The sequence below is a fragment of the Solea senegalensis genome, linkage group LG3, assembly GCF_019176455.1.
Source record: "Solea senegalensis isolate Sse05_10M linkage group LG3, IFAPA_SoseM_1, whole genome shotgun sequence".
NCBI lineage: Eukaryota > Metazoa > Chordata > Actinopteri > Pleuronectiformes > Soleidae > Solea > Solea senegalensis.
This window is the reverse complement of record NC_058023.1, coordinates 12,407,481-12,426,501: the sequence shown is the minus strand read 5'-3', so window position 1 is coordinate 12,426,501 and position 19,021 is coordinate 12,407,481. Positions and strand designations below refer to the sequence as shown.

General features: G+C 40.1%; 1 protein-coding gene across 2 annotated transcripts; it reads left to right on the top strand.

Annotated features, from left to right (window-relative positions):
- Nucleotides 1-990: 990 nt before the first annotated feature.
- dvl2 (dishevelled segment polarity protein 2) lies at nt 991-18,866 on the top strand. 2 transcript variants are annotated; one of them, XM_044020763.1, is made up of 15 exons: nt 991-1,541; nt 7,012-7,081; nt 9,468-9,622; nt 11,804-11,913; nt 12,131-12,260; nt 12,709-12,799; nt 12,962-13,031; nt 13,151-13,290; nt 13,386-13,462; nt 13,563-13,630; nt 13,728-13,847; nt 14,292-14,423; nt 14,954-15,130; nt 15,991-16,215; nt 17,175-18,866. In XM_044020763.1, exons 1-15 carry the CDS (start codon nt 1,381-1,383, stop codon nt 17,729-17,731), a joined length of 2,283 nt encoding a protein of 760 aa, XP_043876698.1. In that variant the 5' UTR covers nt 991-1,380; the 3' UTR covers nt 17,732-18,866. The 2 variants fall into 2 exon arrangements, with proteins under 2 accessions (XP_043876698.1, XP_043876697.1); XM_044020762.1 differs by having other exon boundaries at nt 13,722-13,847.
- Nucleotides 18,867-19,021: the final 155 nt, after the last annotated feature.

The following is a 19,021-nucleotide window of genomic DNA, read 5'->3' as shown; positions in this document are numbered from 1 at the left end:
TAGTATATCCCCAAATAAATTTGCATTTGACACCTCTATAGGTAAGTTCAGTAATTAGGTAGAATTAAAAGTTGTATTACTGTCTTTTCTATTATCAAAAAAGTGTTTAAAGTTCATTATAAGGTGTGAAGCAAGAGTTCACCGACAGTGACAGACAAGTTGGATCACAATTAAAAACAACTAATAACATGCCTCAGTTTGAAGTAACTGAATTTTATATTAGATCAAATATTAAAAATAATGAAGGCAGTGAGTTTCTTGCTGAAATAGCATTATGCACGTCACAAACAGTACACAATATAAGAGATGAAAAACAAAACATACAAATAAAATACATATTTTAAATCCATATTTGTGCATACATTGTTTTGCATTGATTTTATCATTATTCTTTTATTCACTCTCACTTGCTTTTGAGTAATGCCTTCTTGTTTTATAAATTATGTGTATATATCAGAAATAGAAATATAGAATACTATCGAAAATTGTTACAAAATGCAAATATTTCTTGTTATACAACCTTTACTTTTACTCCACTACATTTCCACTAATAATAACTTTGTTATTTGTCACTACCAAATAAAATCAGAAGAAGTAGAGTTATTAATGTCTGTGTTTTTCTAGTCTTGACGAGCTGCTTTACACTACAGTTTTTCCCCATTCACACGCTACAGTTTTCACCCATTCACACCCTACAGTTTTCACCCATTCACACATCTTTCATACCCATTCACACGCTGCAAATATGGGGTTAAGTGTCTCGCTCAAGGACACATATAGACTTTAATACTTCTTAAACGTACATTTGTTTTCACCTGAATAGAATAAATAAAACATATTAGTGTTTTTATTGTTATCATTATCTTTATTACAGTATTTTCCTATAATAATATAAGTGTGTGTGTGTGTGTGCATGGTCGGCATGGTACGTAAGGGCAGTGAAGGGGGGTGGGGGTTACGTGGTGACGTCACACGCCTCGCTGGCTCGCATTAAGCCAGTGGAGAAAAGTTTTTAGACCCCCTCCCTGTATGTTTTTGTTGGGGGAAAAGTTGTTGCTAGTTAGGTGTTGTGTGTGAATGTAGCGTGTGCGTCGTTTTTTTGTGACTTCTCCACCAGTGAACGGGAGGGAATGCGAGTTTTTGAGTGCGAGTGCGAGCTTTTGAGCGTGGTTTTCAGCGCTTTAACTGCGCGTCCTCCTCTGGCTCGGACTGAAAAATCTCAGTGGCCATCATCGTTTCACCTCTGCCGTCTCATTAGCCACACAGCTAGCTCCGCCGCTAGCTAACCTCCTAACAAAGTTAACGCTACCTCGCCTCTTCGGTGTGTGTTTCTTGTGGTGACTTTCCCGTTTGGAGGGGCGGAAAAAAGCCACCGCAGAGATGGCGGAAACCAAAATAATTTATCACATCGACGAAGAGGAGACGCCGTATTTGGTGAAGATACCCATTGCTGCCGAAAATATCACTTTGCTGGATTTTAAACAGGTCCTGAACAAGCCAAACTACAAATTCTTCTTCAAGTCTATGGACCAGGACTTCGGGTGAGCAGCAGCGACTTTTTTCTCCTGTAGCAGCAAAGAAGAGTAGTGTGGTTGGTTTAAATGTTGAAAGACACGGGTTTAAAATAAACCGATAGACGGCCAGCAAACCATGTTTAGTAAAAGGGACTGACAAAAGTTGGAAAATAATTTCCAAATGTGCCATTACCTTATGAAAGGAAGACCTTTAACTTAGCCTAAGTAAACCCTTGCATCATTAACTCACTGCCTGAGAATGTTATCATCACTATCATATATGCTTTGGTCGCTTATTCACATTTTTGTGTTTTTGGTGTGTCTTTCATGCCTTTTTTTTAAATCAAAAAGCTGCTTAATCCCGTTTATTTTATTGATTACAATTACGAGTAGACTCATTCTCATAATACAAGACTGTAGTTGTAGACCAAAATAGGTTCAGTACAAACGGACACACCTAATGGCCACAAATCTGTTACAAACACATACATATGTGGCAACAATAGTAATATAGTTTATTAAGTTCTTTAAGTCACTGTTCGATACAATAATCTGTTAGTAACAAGTTCCTGTACAGAGATTGGTAATCTATTTTGTATGTATGTTTATCACAGTTATTATGCAGCATAACGCCAAACCAAATTCCTTGCATGTTAAAATCTACTTGGCAAAAAATAAAAAATAGAGTCCAAGTAAGAAGTATTAGGCTCTGCAATAATCTGCCTCTTGTTCTTTTGTGTTTTACAGCAGTTGGAATCCATATTATTGCAGTATAACTTTCTTCTTATTCCATATTCTTTATTCCTACCATTAATCTACCTCATAGTTTCTGTTTTTGCTGGGAATACCTATTGCTTGATAGCATTGCAGTTCTACAGTGGTATTGAAATGCATTTGTTCTTGCGGCGTCATGACATTGACAATGCTGATGCATCACTATCGTTCAACTAACACATCTCTTATCAGAAAAGTTATAATGCCTGCTGATGAATGTCCCAGTGCTTCTATAAATACTGAGGGTATGTAGGCCAAGGCATTTCTCAGAAAACATCATCATTACAATGGGAGGCATTCCTTGTCCCTGCTGCTTTTCTTTACCCTAATCCTTATTCTTCACTCCCTCCTTCAGTCCATCATCTTGTGAAATCCTCGTCCTTCCCTTCTTTCAGGACTGAAGCCAGGGTTTTGTCTCTCCCGTCTTTAACACTTTGGCCTGCTGGCCGTCCTTTGATTCCCGGGCTTCCTCCCATCCTCTCCCCTTTCTCCCAACACCACTCCTCCAGAAAGAGCTGCCTCCTCTCTATCAATTAATCTTTCTTTTTTCTGCGTGGCTGCTGTGCATTTTCCTGCACAGGAATGCATGTTTGTGGTTTATTCACCCAGTGAGACCCTTAGGCTTTCTGCTAAATGCATTGTAGTCTTGGATGGGCATTAAGGCTGGGCTGTTTGCCTCTTTTCCTCTTTGGATGGCACCGTAGTAGCCTGTGCCAGAGGGAGCAGATATCAGCTTCAACACCAAGATGAAATGGATGAAATACTTTTTCATTATGTCTCTTAGCGCTGCCAAGCTGGAGCAATCCTGCTGAAGCATATCATTTGAACATTAATACCAACAACATCTAACCGACTTGAACAGATGTTGTTTGGAAAGATCTGTCTCAAGGTATTTTAAAAATAACTTGACATGGGTTACTAAAAATTAATAAATGTGTTTTTAAAGACCATGCTGATCAAGTATGAGCTGTATCATAATGATGCCTGATCAGATCAGGGAGTAATATTACGACATCATTTGTGGCTTTGGTTATTTGTGTCTAATATTTCTGGCAGCTTACCATCTCTGAGATTCACCACCCATTCATTACAAACTGACTTTTATTCAGTAAACTTTTACTCAGTTGTTCGATGTGACTTCTGGTGACATGACTATTATATTCTACAGATGAAATGTTTGCGTCATGAACCCGAGACATTTGTTTGAAAATGTTACACATGGAACTCCAACTGCCCAATGTGACATTTTTTTTAAAAGACTTAAAAAACCCAAACATCACACAACATTTAACCCGAATAGTTTGTTGTGATTACTAACTAGTAGTTTCAATTCCAGCTAGCCATATAAACACATTTTATAAGACTAGCCAATATTTATATCTTAAGTGGCAACCGGTCAGAATCTGAACTCCTGTTTTGAAGCCTCCGGTTTTGTGAATTGGCTGGTGCCATGTTGACATTTTGCTAATGGAAGTTCCTCAGACGTCACCTGTAACTAGGCTCCTATTTGATGACACCAGCTGTTCATCACACTGGTGTCCAGTTGTATGTGTCGTACTTAATATTCCATTTTTCTCTAAGCTGGAATATGATGTACACATTGAACATCATATTCTGTTGAGCGAGACCATTAACTCCTCATAATACTGTTTAATTGGGGAAGTAGGCTTATTTTCCTAATGACTTCTCTTCAGACAGACTCTATTTTGCAATCAACAGAGTTGCCCCCAAGTGGCCATTCAATATATCCTCATTTCCTGTTTTATTTCAGGTTGCTTCTCTATACAGTGTATGGTTAATACACATGATTAGACAGACTAAATATGTTATAACAATACAATTCAGTAGCATTGCAGAATTACTAATGTAACCATAAAGTTCAATCCGCGTTTATCTGAACAAGTTTCAACAACAACGGAACACCCAAACCTTTATGAACGTATGATTCACCGCAGCAAAGACTGCAACAGTTTTAACTCGGTGTACCTAATAATCTGACAAATGTATGCACGTAATGACTCTGTGAAGCTATTACCTGCAATAGTTCCGTGGCATCTAATGGTCTCAACTGTTTTAACTTGACGAGACTCACCGCAGTCATCAGTGTAATTCGCTAGTTGTCACATTAAGTGGACTTAATGCTATTTTGTTTGACCTTTGAAAGTGAGCGCATAATGTTTTTTTTTCCAAAGGCTAATTATCGTCAATCAAGCCACCCACATCATATTGTGTCGGCGCACGGAAAGTTTATCAAGGGGGAAATGGCAGAAAGATTCCCATTTTGAGTTTAAATTACAGTCTGGCATGTCACGCTTTCATTTGAACATCTCCAGCTGAGTTCAGATGAGAAAATTTCAAACATAGCTCTGAGTCAGCTGTCCAATCCAAGCAGGGATGTTTACCCCCCTTCTCCCTGACCCCATAGAGGAGTGTGTAATAGCGAGTGTTTTCATTTGCCCTGGTACGAGGCCAGCTGTCGACTAAGGCTGTGTGTGTGGCAGTGGGGGAGATCCATGTAGGCAGAGCAAGCCTGGGCCGATGCTGGGAACCAGGCGCAGGGCAGGGGCCATTTGCTGGGTTTCTGGGTTTGTCCACAGGGAGAAGGCAGAGGAGAAAGAGTGGGATGGTGTTCACTCAGTTATTGGATATTCCGCTGTGTTCATGTGCTGCAGAGGGGGATCGGGGAGTTGTTTCAGTAAGATTAATTGTCAGAGAAGAGATGCTGTGGAGGATGGGAGGAATTTAGTGGTATCTAGGGACTGGGGAAAAGGAAGTGGGGGTGAAATTATTTTTAAGTAAACCTAACAGGACTCTGCATAATTCACGACTGTCTGTGCATTGTTTGAGGTTTTTCTGAGTGTGCGTGAAATGATCAACTGTGGTCACTTGTTTGTTTGGTGGCCAGAGGAATGTAGACAATTACTCTCTTGGGAGAAAAATGTTGCATGGGTTCATCTCCTGCCAAGATGTCGTTTTTCTCGTAGTGTACAAGGAGAAAAAACTATTTGTTAGCCTCCTGTTCGGAAGTGATACACGTGGCTCTCAAAAGTTGAGGCTTGCTGCAGCAGCTCCCCACCAGTGCCCACAACAATCTGGCCGCATGCTAACACTCACCCACAAAACCAGCTCTCAGCAGCTGCTTACGGAAGCCCAGTGGAGCTTGACCAAGTCGCACACACATAAGAAGAGGCACACTGGCAGTTGAAGCTTGAGAGGGAACATTTTCCAACAGATTCAAAGCAGTCAAGTGTTTTCACTCTGTGTGCCCAGCTCATATCTTGACAAACCACTGTAATAATGTATTGGCAGTCTGCTGCAGGGAAATGATCCACCTGAAGCAGAATGTTTGCCTTTCTGTCAAACATGGAGGAGGATGGAGGAGGGAGCCAGACAAATGTATCGCCTCCAAGGAGCTTTGTAGAGTCTCAACTCCCGACAGTTGCTGTGTTTATGAGCTGCTGTTATGTTGTTACGTTTGCATGCATGTTTAGTTGCAGGTACTTTACAAGGAGGTACAAAAGCAATACAAATGTGTGTATTTAGCTCATCAACCAACACATAGTGTCTCTTGCTTTTATGCACATAAGTTTACTGCAAAAACTAGACATGGTAGTCTTTTAGTCATAATATAATATAATACAATATGCCAGTATAATCCCAATGATTTGATTGTACTTAAAGTACTACGAGAGTTTTTGTTGATTCAGCTTGAAGCTTAACGAGTGAATTGATACTTTTATTTTAAGTTTAATCAATCATAATAGTACAAAGTGATAGTTTTGTACAGTTTTCTGACTATTAAATTAATTAATTAAGTTTATTTTCTTCAATTTAATACTGAAAATGAAATACTATGACTAACTGTCATAGATTTGATTTGAATTATATTTGTGTCCAAATTATAAAGTTCAATTTAGTATTTACTGTGATGTAGCATCACTACATGATACACTAGACTATATTTTAAGGATTGGAAGTTAAACATGTTTGCTAGTATATAAAAAATAATGGCAGCATAAACCAAAGAGATACTTTTCTGCACAATGTATAACTTTAATATAATTATATTGCAGCATTGTACTTTGGATGTACTTTGATTTTTCAGAGATTTAAATTGTTATAGTAAGGCTAATTGTTTAATCTATGAACATTTTCTGTGTTGTTTTTAAGTAAGCGGGTAGATTTAGTTACACACTATTTTTTGATTGTCATCTACAGGACTGCAACAGTGAATTGATAAATTAATTACTAAATTATCAAAATATGCCAGCTATTTTGATGATGGATTACCCTGAATATGTTCTGCTTTCTTTGCTCTGTATGAAAAGTTAATATTGGTTTGTGAACAAAACAAGACATTTGGGGACATCACCATTTTGAGGTTTTGGAAACAACAATCAAATTTCTTTTAACACTTTCTAGCATTTTTACTGTGTATAAGATGAAACAACTCCATAACTTTAGGCAGTTGTTTAAATGATTTATTGATTTATTCTGACCATGTTGTTGTAATGGCCTAATAAGTGTCAGTAATGTAAACCGTTTAATTCCCCTGCAGCTTCACATTTCTCTTTATGAACGCGTTAAAGCCATGGTATGGTTTCTCCTCCTTCATTCCTCCTCTCCGCTCTACCATCTAGACACCACATACTATGCCAAAACATTGTGAGGGCAGAACAATTTATACCGCCTTCTAAACCTGGCTCCGTCTTGTGTTTTTCAGGGTGGTGAAAGAAGAGATTTCTGATGACAGTGCCAAGCTGCCGTGTTTCAACGGCAGGGTGGTGTCATGGGTAAGAAATAATAAACCTGCTGCATGTTGTGAGCTATTTCACTGGTGGCCATTGTACTGAACAGGCCTTTTTCCACAGCAGACATTTTGACTTTGTCACAGTCGCAAAGACCCAGATGTTTTCTGATAACATTAAAGGTGGCTCTGTTTTATTCAAGTAGTTGAGTAAATTATGAAAACAGTGCTTTTCCTATTATGACCTATACATCAAGTGACTTAATTTGAACAATTTTCCACCATTTGTGTGAAAACGTCAAAATTCTACACTCCATTTTAAACAAATAATCTTAAATCAAATAAAATTAAATGCCCTTAAATGTACATAATTGTGTAATGTATTGCAACATCACTGCTTTGTGTTGTTTCAGCTTATCCTGGGGAAAGTATTGGGTAAAATCACCTTGGGATAATCTTTTGGAAAGAGTGGAAAGCCTGAAACAGAATAAGTGTCCTGGTCCAGGTTAAACAGGAGGAAAGGGACCAGAGAAAACACGGGGAAAATATTCTCCAAGTTTAATCCTCAGTCTGACTCACTTTGAGCAGCAGCATGCCAAACTACTCTTTTCAGCTTTCATTGAATCCAATGTCAAGTCCCTCTTTAGATTTGTATAATTTCATCTTAACCAGAAAACTCATTTGCAGAGTGTAATGCCTATTTTATATATATAATTTTATCTCTTGTGACGTGTAAAGATAATTTAGCGAAACAAGAAACAAATCATGAATTATGTGTGGTAGATCCTCTCTGACTTTTTCCCCGCAGTGTATTGCAAACTTATTGGCTTTTGTTGCATATGCCACACAATGATCAGCTGATTTTAAAAGTGTGACAATGACAGATTCCTCTCTCCACCTCGCTGCAGCAATTGCTCTCTGCTGAACAGCTCATCAGTTCCGTAATCTATTTCATGTGTTCCAAACACAACACGTCCTGCACCAAAGTTTTATAGTAAAGTACTGGCGTTTCTGTTCTGTTCATTTCTTTTCTAACAAGGCTTTTATTGTGAAATATTTGCAGGACCACACAGAAGAGCCCTGGCATTTTCTTGAGTGCAGAGGAGCATGTTAGAGCATTTACAAGTTAATATTTATGTCGAGTTGCAATTTTCAAAAGCAAACCCTATTTAAAAATTGGCAAATGTAAATATACTACTCAACCTCCCCCCAAAAAACAAAACTATTTTGCCAACCTGATATATAGGGCAGTACAAAGATTAGTAACCCTTTAACGTGCTTAATTAACATACTCTTATAATTATTATGAAAATAGACATTATAATCCCCGTAAAAGTCAGATTTATGGCAGAGCGGTTATCTTTAGTTACAGCAGGTTGTATATTTTTATTTTTTTTACTGAGAATATGTAACAATGAATGTCAGTAAATGTTTGATGTTAGAGTTGGAAAAGATTGATCACATTACACAGCAAATTTCCACATTGCAATAATTATTTGAAGATGTAACATATGGAGTCACAGGGGAGGAACATTTCTCTCATCGCAGCAAATCTTGAGTTGCAGGTACGGTTTTCATACTTTCCATTGCTCCTGTTGGAGGCCCAGTTGTTGCGCCCCGCCCAGCAGGTTACATCTGAATACAGACAAAACATGGGGACTTGGCCCAGATAAGCAGGTTTGAGTCCAAAGCATCTGTTAGATGCATAAGAATGAGGAAAGGCATGAAAAAGAATGGGGGAACAAAGCTGAGAGACCAGGGGGACTGACATGTGATCTGCATGCAGAGGCGGATGGAGGGATCCCAGAAGACGAGTATTTCATCATTGCATAGCCATTACATTTAGAAGAAGGAACATTTCAGTGATTGACTCCATTTGATTGTGAATGCACCAAACTTCAAAAGCTATACAACGAAAGGTGCAGTAATTTAGTGTTAAATTGGTGAATTTTTGTTTTTTTTTATTAAGATTTTTGCTCAGCCAGTCTCGACTATATTTTATTCCTTTGCTGCATGTGCTGTTATGGTTCAGGTAATGGATGCCGTATGATATTTAGTCTAATTGTTGTTACTTGTGTGTGTGAGCATTTATGGGCTCTTTTGTTGTGTAATGGAGAGAGACAGGTTAAGTGTAGGATTGCGTTTCATTATGCCCTTGAGACGTCCAAATGAAAAGAGTGCAGCGTTTGTGTGTCAAAGTAATTGACATCTTACCCGTTTTCCCTCCCTGTACCCTCTACCTACTCCTACTTTCATTCCTCTCAGTTTCTCACCCTTTCTCCTCTCTGCCCTCTCTCAATTACTTTTTCTTGCCTTGTACCAATTTCTCCCCACTGCACAGTCCACACACCGTCTTTCTCTCCCACCCTCTTCTTTTCATCCTGTCTCTCTTTACCTTTGCTGATTTTCTTTTTGTCCCTTTTCTTTTTTAGCTGGTATCCTCAGACACTCCAACGGCAGAGCCTCCAGTGGCAGTGGTTCCACCTGTGGAAACGACTACCCAGCCTTCGCCCCCTCCACCGCCCCTGCCACCTCCACCTGCAGAGAGGACAGGGGGCATTGGGGACTCCAGGCCGCCCTCCTTCCAGTAAGCAAAGCACTCATTTGGTGCTTGGCACTTGTTCTGCTGTGTATTTACCTGCAGAGGGACATCACAACGCCAAAAACCTTGCTCAAACCTGCACATTTTTACCAGTACTTCAAAACTTAACACTCATGTTTCTCCCATAGCTGAAATGTAGGTACAGTGTCTTTTCCTGCATATGTCATACTCTCTTGTCATCAGGTTACAACAAGAATAACAAGAACACTGCTCATTTAAACCTGATCTCAGCTGGGACCGCCCTTGCTATTAACATGACCAGCCCTTTTGATTTGCTTAACCCCAACTGACTGATTCTAAAAATTTACTTTTACATGTATGCACGGTTAACAGTCTAATTTACATAAATGTATTGATGGCATTAATGTATGGAGCGATGAAATGTGTTACTGTGATTTCAACTGGGTTTACAAGAGCTCAAAACAAGCATAGTTATTAACTTCTTACCAGAGCTCTCTGTTCCCCATGAAGTATGTTGTCTGGAGCTCTTAAGTTTGGATTAGAGGTCAAATGGAGTTCACACACATCAGTGCAAATTCCCATTAAGGCTGCAATGTGCTGATTCATTTATGGTTGGGCCTCAAACTGTCTGTCTCTTTTGACTCTAGGACAGTTGCTGGTTGCCATTGTTTCCCTTTATCCAAATACAATTAAGGCAGTTTCTTCTTTCGTAAAATAAATGTACAGTGTGCAGATAGTGAAGACTTAAACAGGTGTAGTCACTTGTTTCTAGTTCAATTAACGCTGTTTCCTTTAGTGGAAAATTACTCCAAATAGTTGCGTCAATGTGTCTTGCTGGATGAAGCCAAATCTGTTTCTGTGTCTATTGGATGTAATCATCACATGTGGCAGACGTGTGCTGCTCATGTAGGCTTATCAGGACATTTATTTGTTGCTTCATGCTCAAATGTCTTTTACCAGCTGTGACATGGTGAGCAGCTGCTTTCTGGATTCGTCTTAGTCCTCTCCTCTTTTTAGTTAATCTAGTGTCTGGCAGTACAAAGAGGAGAACCAACTGCAGAAAATTCAAAGTTAATTGATTGAAGTCCCTGATTCTTTTTTTTATTGTGAAGAGTCAAGGTGACATCATAGCACAAATACCTACTTGATGTCACTTTTAATAAAATCACACCAAGTCAAAAACAAACCTTCTCTTCTTCACCATCAAAACAACACTATCCTCATATTTGACATCTGATCTTTACAAGAGAGGAATGTTTCAGTTGCATCCATCTCTGGATGCAGTGTAATGCAATCCCATAATATCAGACAAGAATGGCTTTTAAGTGACAAGTGTGACTGGATTGTGTTGCGTATAAACTTCAGCACAGTTGAACTCCAAAACAGTCTTGACAGATTGTAAAGCCACAGATCAACTGATGGTATCAATATAAAAAAAATACAACTTTAAAGACTTTTATGGCTCCAGATTGAGATCACTTGAGACTAGATGGCAAGTTTGAAGCCAAAACAAAAATAAGAAAAATCTAGGGGAGGTAGAAAGAATTGAAGCTGGCAACATTGGTCTCTGAGCTGACATCGTATCAGGCAGCAGCTTATTTTTTTTATTGATTTATTTGAGATGGACATGCAAAGTTAACCAGAACAATTATTTCCAACTTTAGTTTGTGCACTGATATTTCAATAGCTCCCCTGAAAGCCATATTAGCTACATGTAGCATATTAGCTGGGGCTAGGGCTAAGGCTGCAACAATTATTTGTTTATTGATCGGTTACTATGTTAATTATCAACTATAATAATTGATTAATCGGTTGGAGGTTTTCAGATTTTTCTTGCTCCATGTAATAAATAAATAATTAAAACTGAATAATTCTGGTTCGTGGACAAAATGAGACATTTTCTGACATTTCACGGATCAAACAAGTACTCGATTAATTGAGAAAATAATCGCCACATTAATCGATGATAAAAGTGCTTGTTTGTTGCAGCCCTAGCTGGGGCCATATTAGCTGCTATTAGCACAACTTTACTAAACCAACTGAAGAGAGTCAATGTTGTAACTCTCAAGTTATAGCCAAGTGGTTATTTTTGTGAATACCATTTTAGTAAAAAAAATAGCCAGGCTTGAAACTTGTTAAATCATAACTGTTCAGTCCACATTTGGTCTAATTCCAACTACTGTGCTCTTGCTTCCTCTTGTACAGTCCCAATGCTACAGGCAGCGTGGAGACTTTGGACGACCAGACTGAGACAGAGTCTGTAGTTTCATTTAGGAGAGAGAGACCTCGCCACAGAGAGGGCATGGAGCAACACGGTGAGCAACACAGAATCTCCGTTCAGATGAAAACAAGGAGCGCCATCAAGATTTGGCATGCTCCCAACATCCAAACAGTGAATAGACTGTGATTTAATCAAGGAATGTTGAGCAGCAAGGAATGTATATGATCTATAAGCGTATTAAAGAGACACTGATCTGAGAAGGGATGAACATTCATCTTGATTTTCATACGGCTTCTTCTGTGGTATCTCAGGTCCTCGGATGAATGGCCAGAGTCGTCTGGAGCGCCACCTGGCAGGATATGAGAGCTCCAGCACAGTGATGAGCAGCGAACTAGAAACGACCAGCTTCTGCGACTCTGAGGATGACGACACCATGAGCAGGTGAGAGGTTCATTTAAGAGAGGAGCTTGTCAACAGTACGTGTAGTATTTTTCTCGAGAAAATAACTTTTATATGGCCCAAAGATTTAAAAAAATAAATAAATTATTTCTTGCAGTATAACCTCTTTGATACTAAAATGAGTGGGTATACCAAATTTGTTAACCACTAAAAAGGGCAGTTAACAACATCTGTACTGCCAGTGGTCGGTCTACTCTATGGTGTTTTTTTATCATTGTGATGTGTGACGATTGTGCCTGAAACAAAATGAGTTGGAGAAAGAAGAAAACACCACCATGGACAGTCATTGCCATTTTGTATCTTTTATTTCGGCCCCTAATTAAAACTTAACATGAAATCCACAAAAAGGGACATGTAAGGTTTGATGGTTACAAGCCTATAAAAGTTTTACATCTCACCTTTCACCTCCTCTTGACCCTTGAACTTGTAGGTTCAGCAGTGCAACTGAGCAGAGCACAGCCTCCAGGCTTCTGAAGAGGCACCGTCGACGCCGGAAACAGCGCCCTCCACGTCTGGAGAGGGTATGTACAACGTCCTGTAGTTCTTAACATTTTCTCATGGTTTTTGCTCCTCTTAAATCAGTCATTTATGTCCTGGAGTCATTGGAAGAGATTGCTCTGAAATTTCGTATTTAAGTTCATTTGCAAGCTGATGAAATTGTGAAATTATTTTTTCCACTCTAGGCTTCCTCCTTCAGCAGCGTGACTGACTCCACAATGTCCTTGAACATCATCACCGTCACTCTCAATATGGGTCTGTAAACCCCTGATGTTTTCCTGTCATTGAACTGTCTTTCTCAGATATTAAACTCTCAAATCAGTTCTGCATTGTGGATATTCATACATCTGTGGTGTGATTTCTCAACAACACAGAGAAGTACAACTTCCTGGGCATCAGTATTGTCGGGCAAAGCAATGAAAGGGGCGATGGAGGCATCTACATTGGCTCCATCATGAAGGGAGGAGCGGTGGCTGCAGATGGACGAATCGAGCCTGGTGACATGCTGCTGCAGGTGAGCAAGGCCAATGATTTAAACCCTAAATCTATAGCAAGAACTTGACATTTTTTATGAACTACTGGAAATCCTCTCTGCTTTGATACAACAAGGTGAATGATATCAACTTTGAAAACATGAGTAACGACGACGCAGTGCGGGTCCTGAGGGAGATCGTACACAAGCCTGGGTAATTTGCTGCTCTCTGATTTTGATAATCAGACCAGAGATCTTGGTTAAATGTTTTGGTAAACAAAATGTTGATTTCTATTGTTAACTGTGAATTCCAGGCCCATCATCCTCACAGTGGCTAAGTGTTGGGACCCGTCTCCTCAGGGTTACTTCACTCTGCCTCGCAGTGAGTACCAGACTGCCTCACACTCATTATAAAGAAGTTTTCCCCTTGTTAAGTCAGTGCCAGTAAGATTTTCCTAATTTCTCGTCTACTGGTGCAGATGAACCGATCCGACCTATCGACCCTGCAGCGTGGGTCAGCCACTCTGTGGCTATGACCGGGGCTTACCCTCCCTACGCAGGCACCATCACCTCCTCCTCCTCTGTCACTGAGACAGAACGTGAGTCCCTCTTTCCATATTCCTCTCCCTTCACTTTCCGTGTGCTGTAACCAACCTCCCTTCTTTATTCTCAGCCCTTTCACATCTACACAATTGTCTCAAACTATATCCAGCGTCTTTGTCAGCATTCTAGGCCTAAAGGATGGTTATTATTACAAAGTATCTTGCTCCTGTTAAAGTTTTCGTCATCCATCTTTCTCTTGTAACGACACTGGCACAGGAATCATCTTTCACATCTGGTTTTCTGCTTTTGCCTGTGCCGCTGTTGTGTGTGTGTGTGATGTGATAAATTTCTACAGCCTTTGATCTTCTTTTCAAAGTTGCACTCCTTGTTTGTCCCAGTTCTGATTTCATCTTTGTTATTCATTCATTTATCCATGCATGTCTACACTGCTTCCTCTTCAGATTTTTAAAATAAACTCCTTCTCCCTCTATATTTTTCAGGCTTTGATGACTTCAACTTGTCACTACACTCTGATATGGCATCAGTTGCTAAGGCCATGGCCTCACCGGAGTCTGGCCTGGAGGTCAGGGACCGCATGTGGCTTAAAATCACCATCCCCAATGCTTTCCTTGGTAAGAAAAAAAAGAGTGGAAACAAGGCAAAAAAAGAGAGGACATTAGGATCATGAACTTTCTGTGCTAGGAAGAATTTTACAGGGCAGCCATTATGTTCACAGAATTAAAGCCGTGTGACTTGTGGGAAGTTTTGACTGAAAACATCTGTTAAATTGGAATCACCTGCAACAGAATCATGAGGGATGATTACATAAACTATGTTTGCCCAGTTTCTACTTTTTGAAGAAGTTTTGTGTTGTGTGCAATTTCAGACTTGACTTGCATTTTTGGTGTAAACACTGGAATAATACGGCAGATGTTGGGTCATCAGATGGGCAGGACACTCATGTTTCATTACATTAGCTCTACATATTTCCTTTAATTAGTAAATGTTTAAGTTTGGATAGCCGACAGTTTTTTTCCCCCCATTTTTATCATACAATGTACAGTATATATACATACCCATATAACATGTTTTATCTAGCAAAAAGTCCCTTTATAGTCCTTCTCACTCAGTTTCTCTTTCTTGTCTCTGTTTACACGTCCAGGTTCGGACGTAGTGGAATGGCTGTTCCATCACATTGAGGGATTCCAGGACCGCCGTGAAGCCAGGAAGTATGCCAGCAACCTATTAAAGGCCGGCTTTATTCGACACACCGTCAACAAGATCACCTTCTCTGAACAGTGCTACTACGTATTTGGAGACCTGAGCGACTGTGAGAACTGTGAGTTGCTAGAAAACGCTGACATCTATGTCTGGCTCAGGATCAGTCTGCTGAACATAAACATTTGGTAACATTTTGCAGACGGGTTGTTTTTGTGGTCTTGGATTTGTGGGAGTCAAACATCTGTCCATGTGTTAGTTTGCAGGTTTTATTTTTTTTTAAAGTTCCTGTCATCCCTAAGTTCCAAAAACACTTTTTATAATGAGTGGGAAGAAAAAAAACCTGTAGCATTAGTTTCCAGTTTTAGTTGCCATCGCATTTTACTGTTTTGACTCATTTGATCACAACTCCCTTTCCCAAGCACATCAGTGATCTACAGTGGCTTTCATAAACCAGAAAGGATAAAAGAACTTGTCTTCATTGTGTATATGGGGGTGTACACGTCCATTTGGGCTGCTGTAACATATGGCAGCACCAGAAGGCAGCCTCTGTAAATCAAGGCCCTTGTCTAAAGTACATTATTGGAAAACCAAACAGTTTTTTGTCTTACATTAAACACTTACACTTACATTACGCACTCCGTTTCTGCCAATAAACCCTCCCAAAATGTTAAGTACTGGACCTTTTGAAGCCGCAGTGCATAGCTTTGGGTGTTTTTGTTGTTGTGAATGAACACAATGTAATATTTGTATGCTGAGCCTTTCGTCGGAAAACTATGTCAAACAAAACGATCAAATCTGACTGGGAGAGTGTTTTTGTGTATACAGCAACAGTTACATTTATTTATCGAGTTAAATGCATGTAAAAGAAAGATATGTGAATTATACAAAAACAAAGATGATATGTAACAAGTCAAGTTCTATTGGCTTGTTTTATCTGTAGACTACATTTTCCTAACTCTCCTTTCATCTCCCACCCAGATATGGCCAATCTGTCCCTGAACGATAATGACGGCTCCAGTGGGGCCTCGGATCAGGACACTTTAGCCCCCCTGCCACTCCCCGGTGCCACCCCCTGGCCCATGATGCACACCTTCCCTTATCAGCCCTACCCCACACACCCCTACTCCAGCCAGCCGCCTCCATATCATGAGCTCTCCAGCTATAGCTACGCCCCGGGCAGCACTGGGAGTCAGCACAGTGAAGGTGAGATCAGCTGCTGAGAACCATGTGCACAATTCATGGAGTTAGTTCATCATTAAAGGATTGTATCGTTTGTTTTGCATACAACAGGCCATTAACTGCAAGCTACTTGCATATGGGTTTAGCATCACTGCAGTCTATTTCCAAAACACACCATACATTCTTGGATATTCTCTATTGTGTCTGTTTTAAAAAGACATCTCGACAATGTTCATAATTGGTTCTGTTTGTAGCTGTTAATAGTTGCATAATGTGGACAGGACTCTCAATAAAAGCTGCCAAAGAGTTACATCATTGAATATCTATGATACATATTTTTTTATCAATTACAAATCAGGACATCTGATGATTTTTTTTAACTTACTAGCTCTGTAACTTTAATGGAAATGTAATATTAAGTTGTTTGATAACACTTTCAGATATTGTAGAATTGAGTCTGCTGCCAACAAATGTTGCATTCACAAGCTCTGTTGTTGTGACAAACACAGAAAATGGACAATAAATGAGGGTTGATCTTGTAGACAGCCACTACAGACGCTAAATCTGAATTATGTGGTGCGTTCAGAACAGGTAGCGACAAAGGACTTTGTTGTTCATGCTCTTTTGGAGTATGAACCATTGTACACTACAAACAAGCATAGTAGCAACACGTCTACAGATAAAAAAATTAACAGTACTATGTGTACAACAAATTTAATGTGAAGCAATGAGACAAAAGAGCAATTAACAGTAAAAGCTTACCGACTCGAGTGGCAGCCATCTTTGAATCCAGTGTTTGGGTTTGTGAGGTTGCTCTGACTTCCGACCATGTCTGGAATGCACCACTATTTATTGCGAGAGTCAAATAGGATGTGTTTGTAATGATTGTAACTGGATGACTGGTTCACAGCAACATCAGACCGATGCCCAGCAGCAAATGTGTGTAAAATAGAGTTGAAAAGCTTTTTTCTGTCTGACCTTAGGGAGCCGAAGCAGTGGATCAACAAGGAGCGAGGGTGAGCGACGTCGCAGTAGTAAAGGTCCCGGCAGCACAGTGGGCGGAGGAGAGAAATCCCCCTCTGGTGCTGGTGGGGAAGGTGGTGGGGGCGACTCGCGCTCCGGCAGCGGGAGCGAATCAGAATACTCCACTCGCAGCAGCCTGCGGCGCGGCCACGGCTCTGCTGCGCCCAGTGAGCACAGCCACGCCTCTTCCCAGCGCTCGCATCATCACCGCATGCCCCAGCCGCCACACATGTCCCCATACCCCCCAGGTATCCTGCCTTACAACCCCATGATGGTGATGATGGTTCCCCAGCACCCACACCCGGCCATGGCTCACACTCTTTCTCACACGCAGCAGCTGCCCACAGCACCCATGCACCCGGCCTTACCTCCACTCCCCTCCTCCACTCCAGGGGGTCCTCCCGGTGCCCCACCCACCCGTGACCTCGGTTCAGTCCCACCAGAGCTGACTGCATCACGCCAGTCATTCCATCTGGCCATGGGCAACCCCAGCGAATTCTTTGTGGATGTCATGTAGTTTTTCAATCTTGCTGTTGAGTGACAGTTCATGTGAAGTTAGTGTACGGTTCCCGCTTGTTTTGACAAGGATCTGGAGGTAGCTTGTTTAGCTCACAAGCACCTATTAGACTGGGGGCACTTGTTACAAATTTGGTGTAAACAGGGTTAACATTGACAAAGAAAATATGACAAAATTTAAAACATGATTAATGTTCAATGTGTCGTTAAAGATAACACTCCTAAATCCACAAAGACCAGTTCTGCTCTTTGTTTTTAAACCTCTGCAGTACGCTTTTTCTCAAAAAAGCGAACTTACTTTAAAGTCTTTTAGTGCCTCTCAGAGCTGCTTAGCACTGTGTTTTTTTTTATTGCCAAAACAGAAATGCAGTAAATTGTTGGAGGGGAAACACCTTCCCAATTCCACCATTCAAGTCAGAGCTGCCCATCCAGAAATCGCACAGACCACAGTTAAACACTAGAGGGTGCCCAGTGCACTGTGTACTTGAAAAGGATATGATCCTGTACATAAATCTGCATCATGATGCCAGATTGGGTTGGTGGCACAAGAGTATATCAAGTGCCTTTTACTCTTTGCATTTTTAGAGACATTTTTACACTCAGAGTACGTAAAATAACTCCTGCTCCCAGCATTGTTTGACAATGAACTTTTCTGTATATATCTACTACTCCAATGTACATGCAATAATACAGAACAGTGAGCTCTAATGTGAAAAGAAAATAGGTCCAAATATGTCAGGTGAACTTGTGTTTAGTAATCACTGTCTAGGCCTAGTCTTCAAATAAATGTATTGTGAGGAGTACTATGGTTTTTGGTGTGGGACTAGAGGCATAATGGTACTAGTGGATTAAAACAAGATACTGTAAGCGGTACTTTTTGATTACATACATCGTGTATCTTAAGGAACTGTGATCCATAAGCCCCAGCTCCCCATACTCATTTTTATGTTACTGACTCGCATTATTCACCTATTTCATTTTTGTATGAGTGACTATATCAATCATGTGTAACCCAACTATTAAGGTGCTAAATGAAGAGTCAACATTAAAAAAATGACATTTTGACAGTGTCACATTGTTTGATTTCATATTGCCACCTTTTGTTTGTTTATTTGAGAATAAATTTGATACTTGCATTACTGTTCTGACTTCAGTTTGTGGAAGTGAACCTTTGTAAATGGTCATGCTCATGTGTTGATTTCCTAATGTTTACTGGTTACAAGAACAAAACATCCATTAATGACACGCTACACAGTAAGACAATAGCATAAAATAAAAAAATAATAAAAAC

Bases quoted from the DNA above. Each gene is read 5' to 3' on its own strand.
- dvl2 (XM_044020762.1), top strand. From the start codon at position 1,381: ATGGCGGAAACCAAAATAATTTATCACATCGACGAAGAGGAGACGCCG. The intron at 9,623-11,803 runs GTAAGCAAAGCA...CCTCTTGTACAG, and splicing joins TCCAGGCCGCCCTCCTTCCA to TCCCAATGCTACAGGCAGCG. The intron at 13,631-13,721 runs GTGAGTACCAGA...TCTCGTCTACTG, and splicing joins TTACTTCACTCTGCCTCGCA to GTGCAGATGAACCGATCCGA.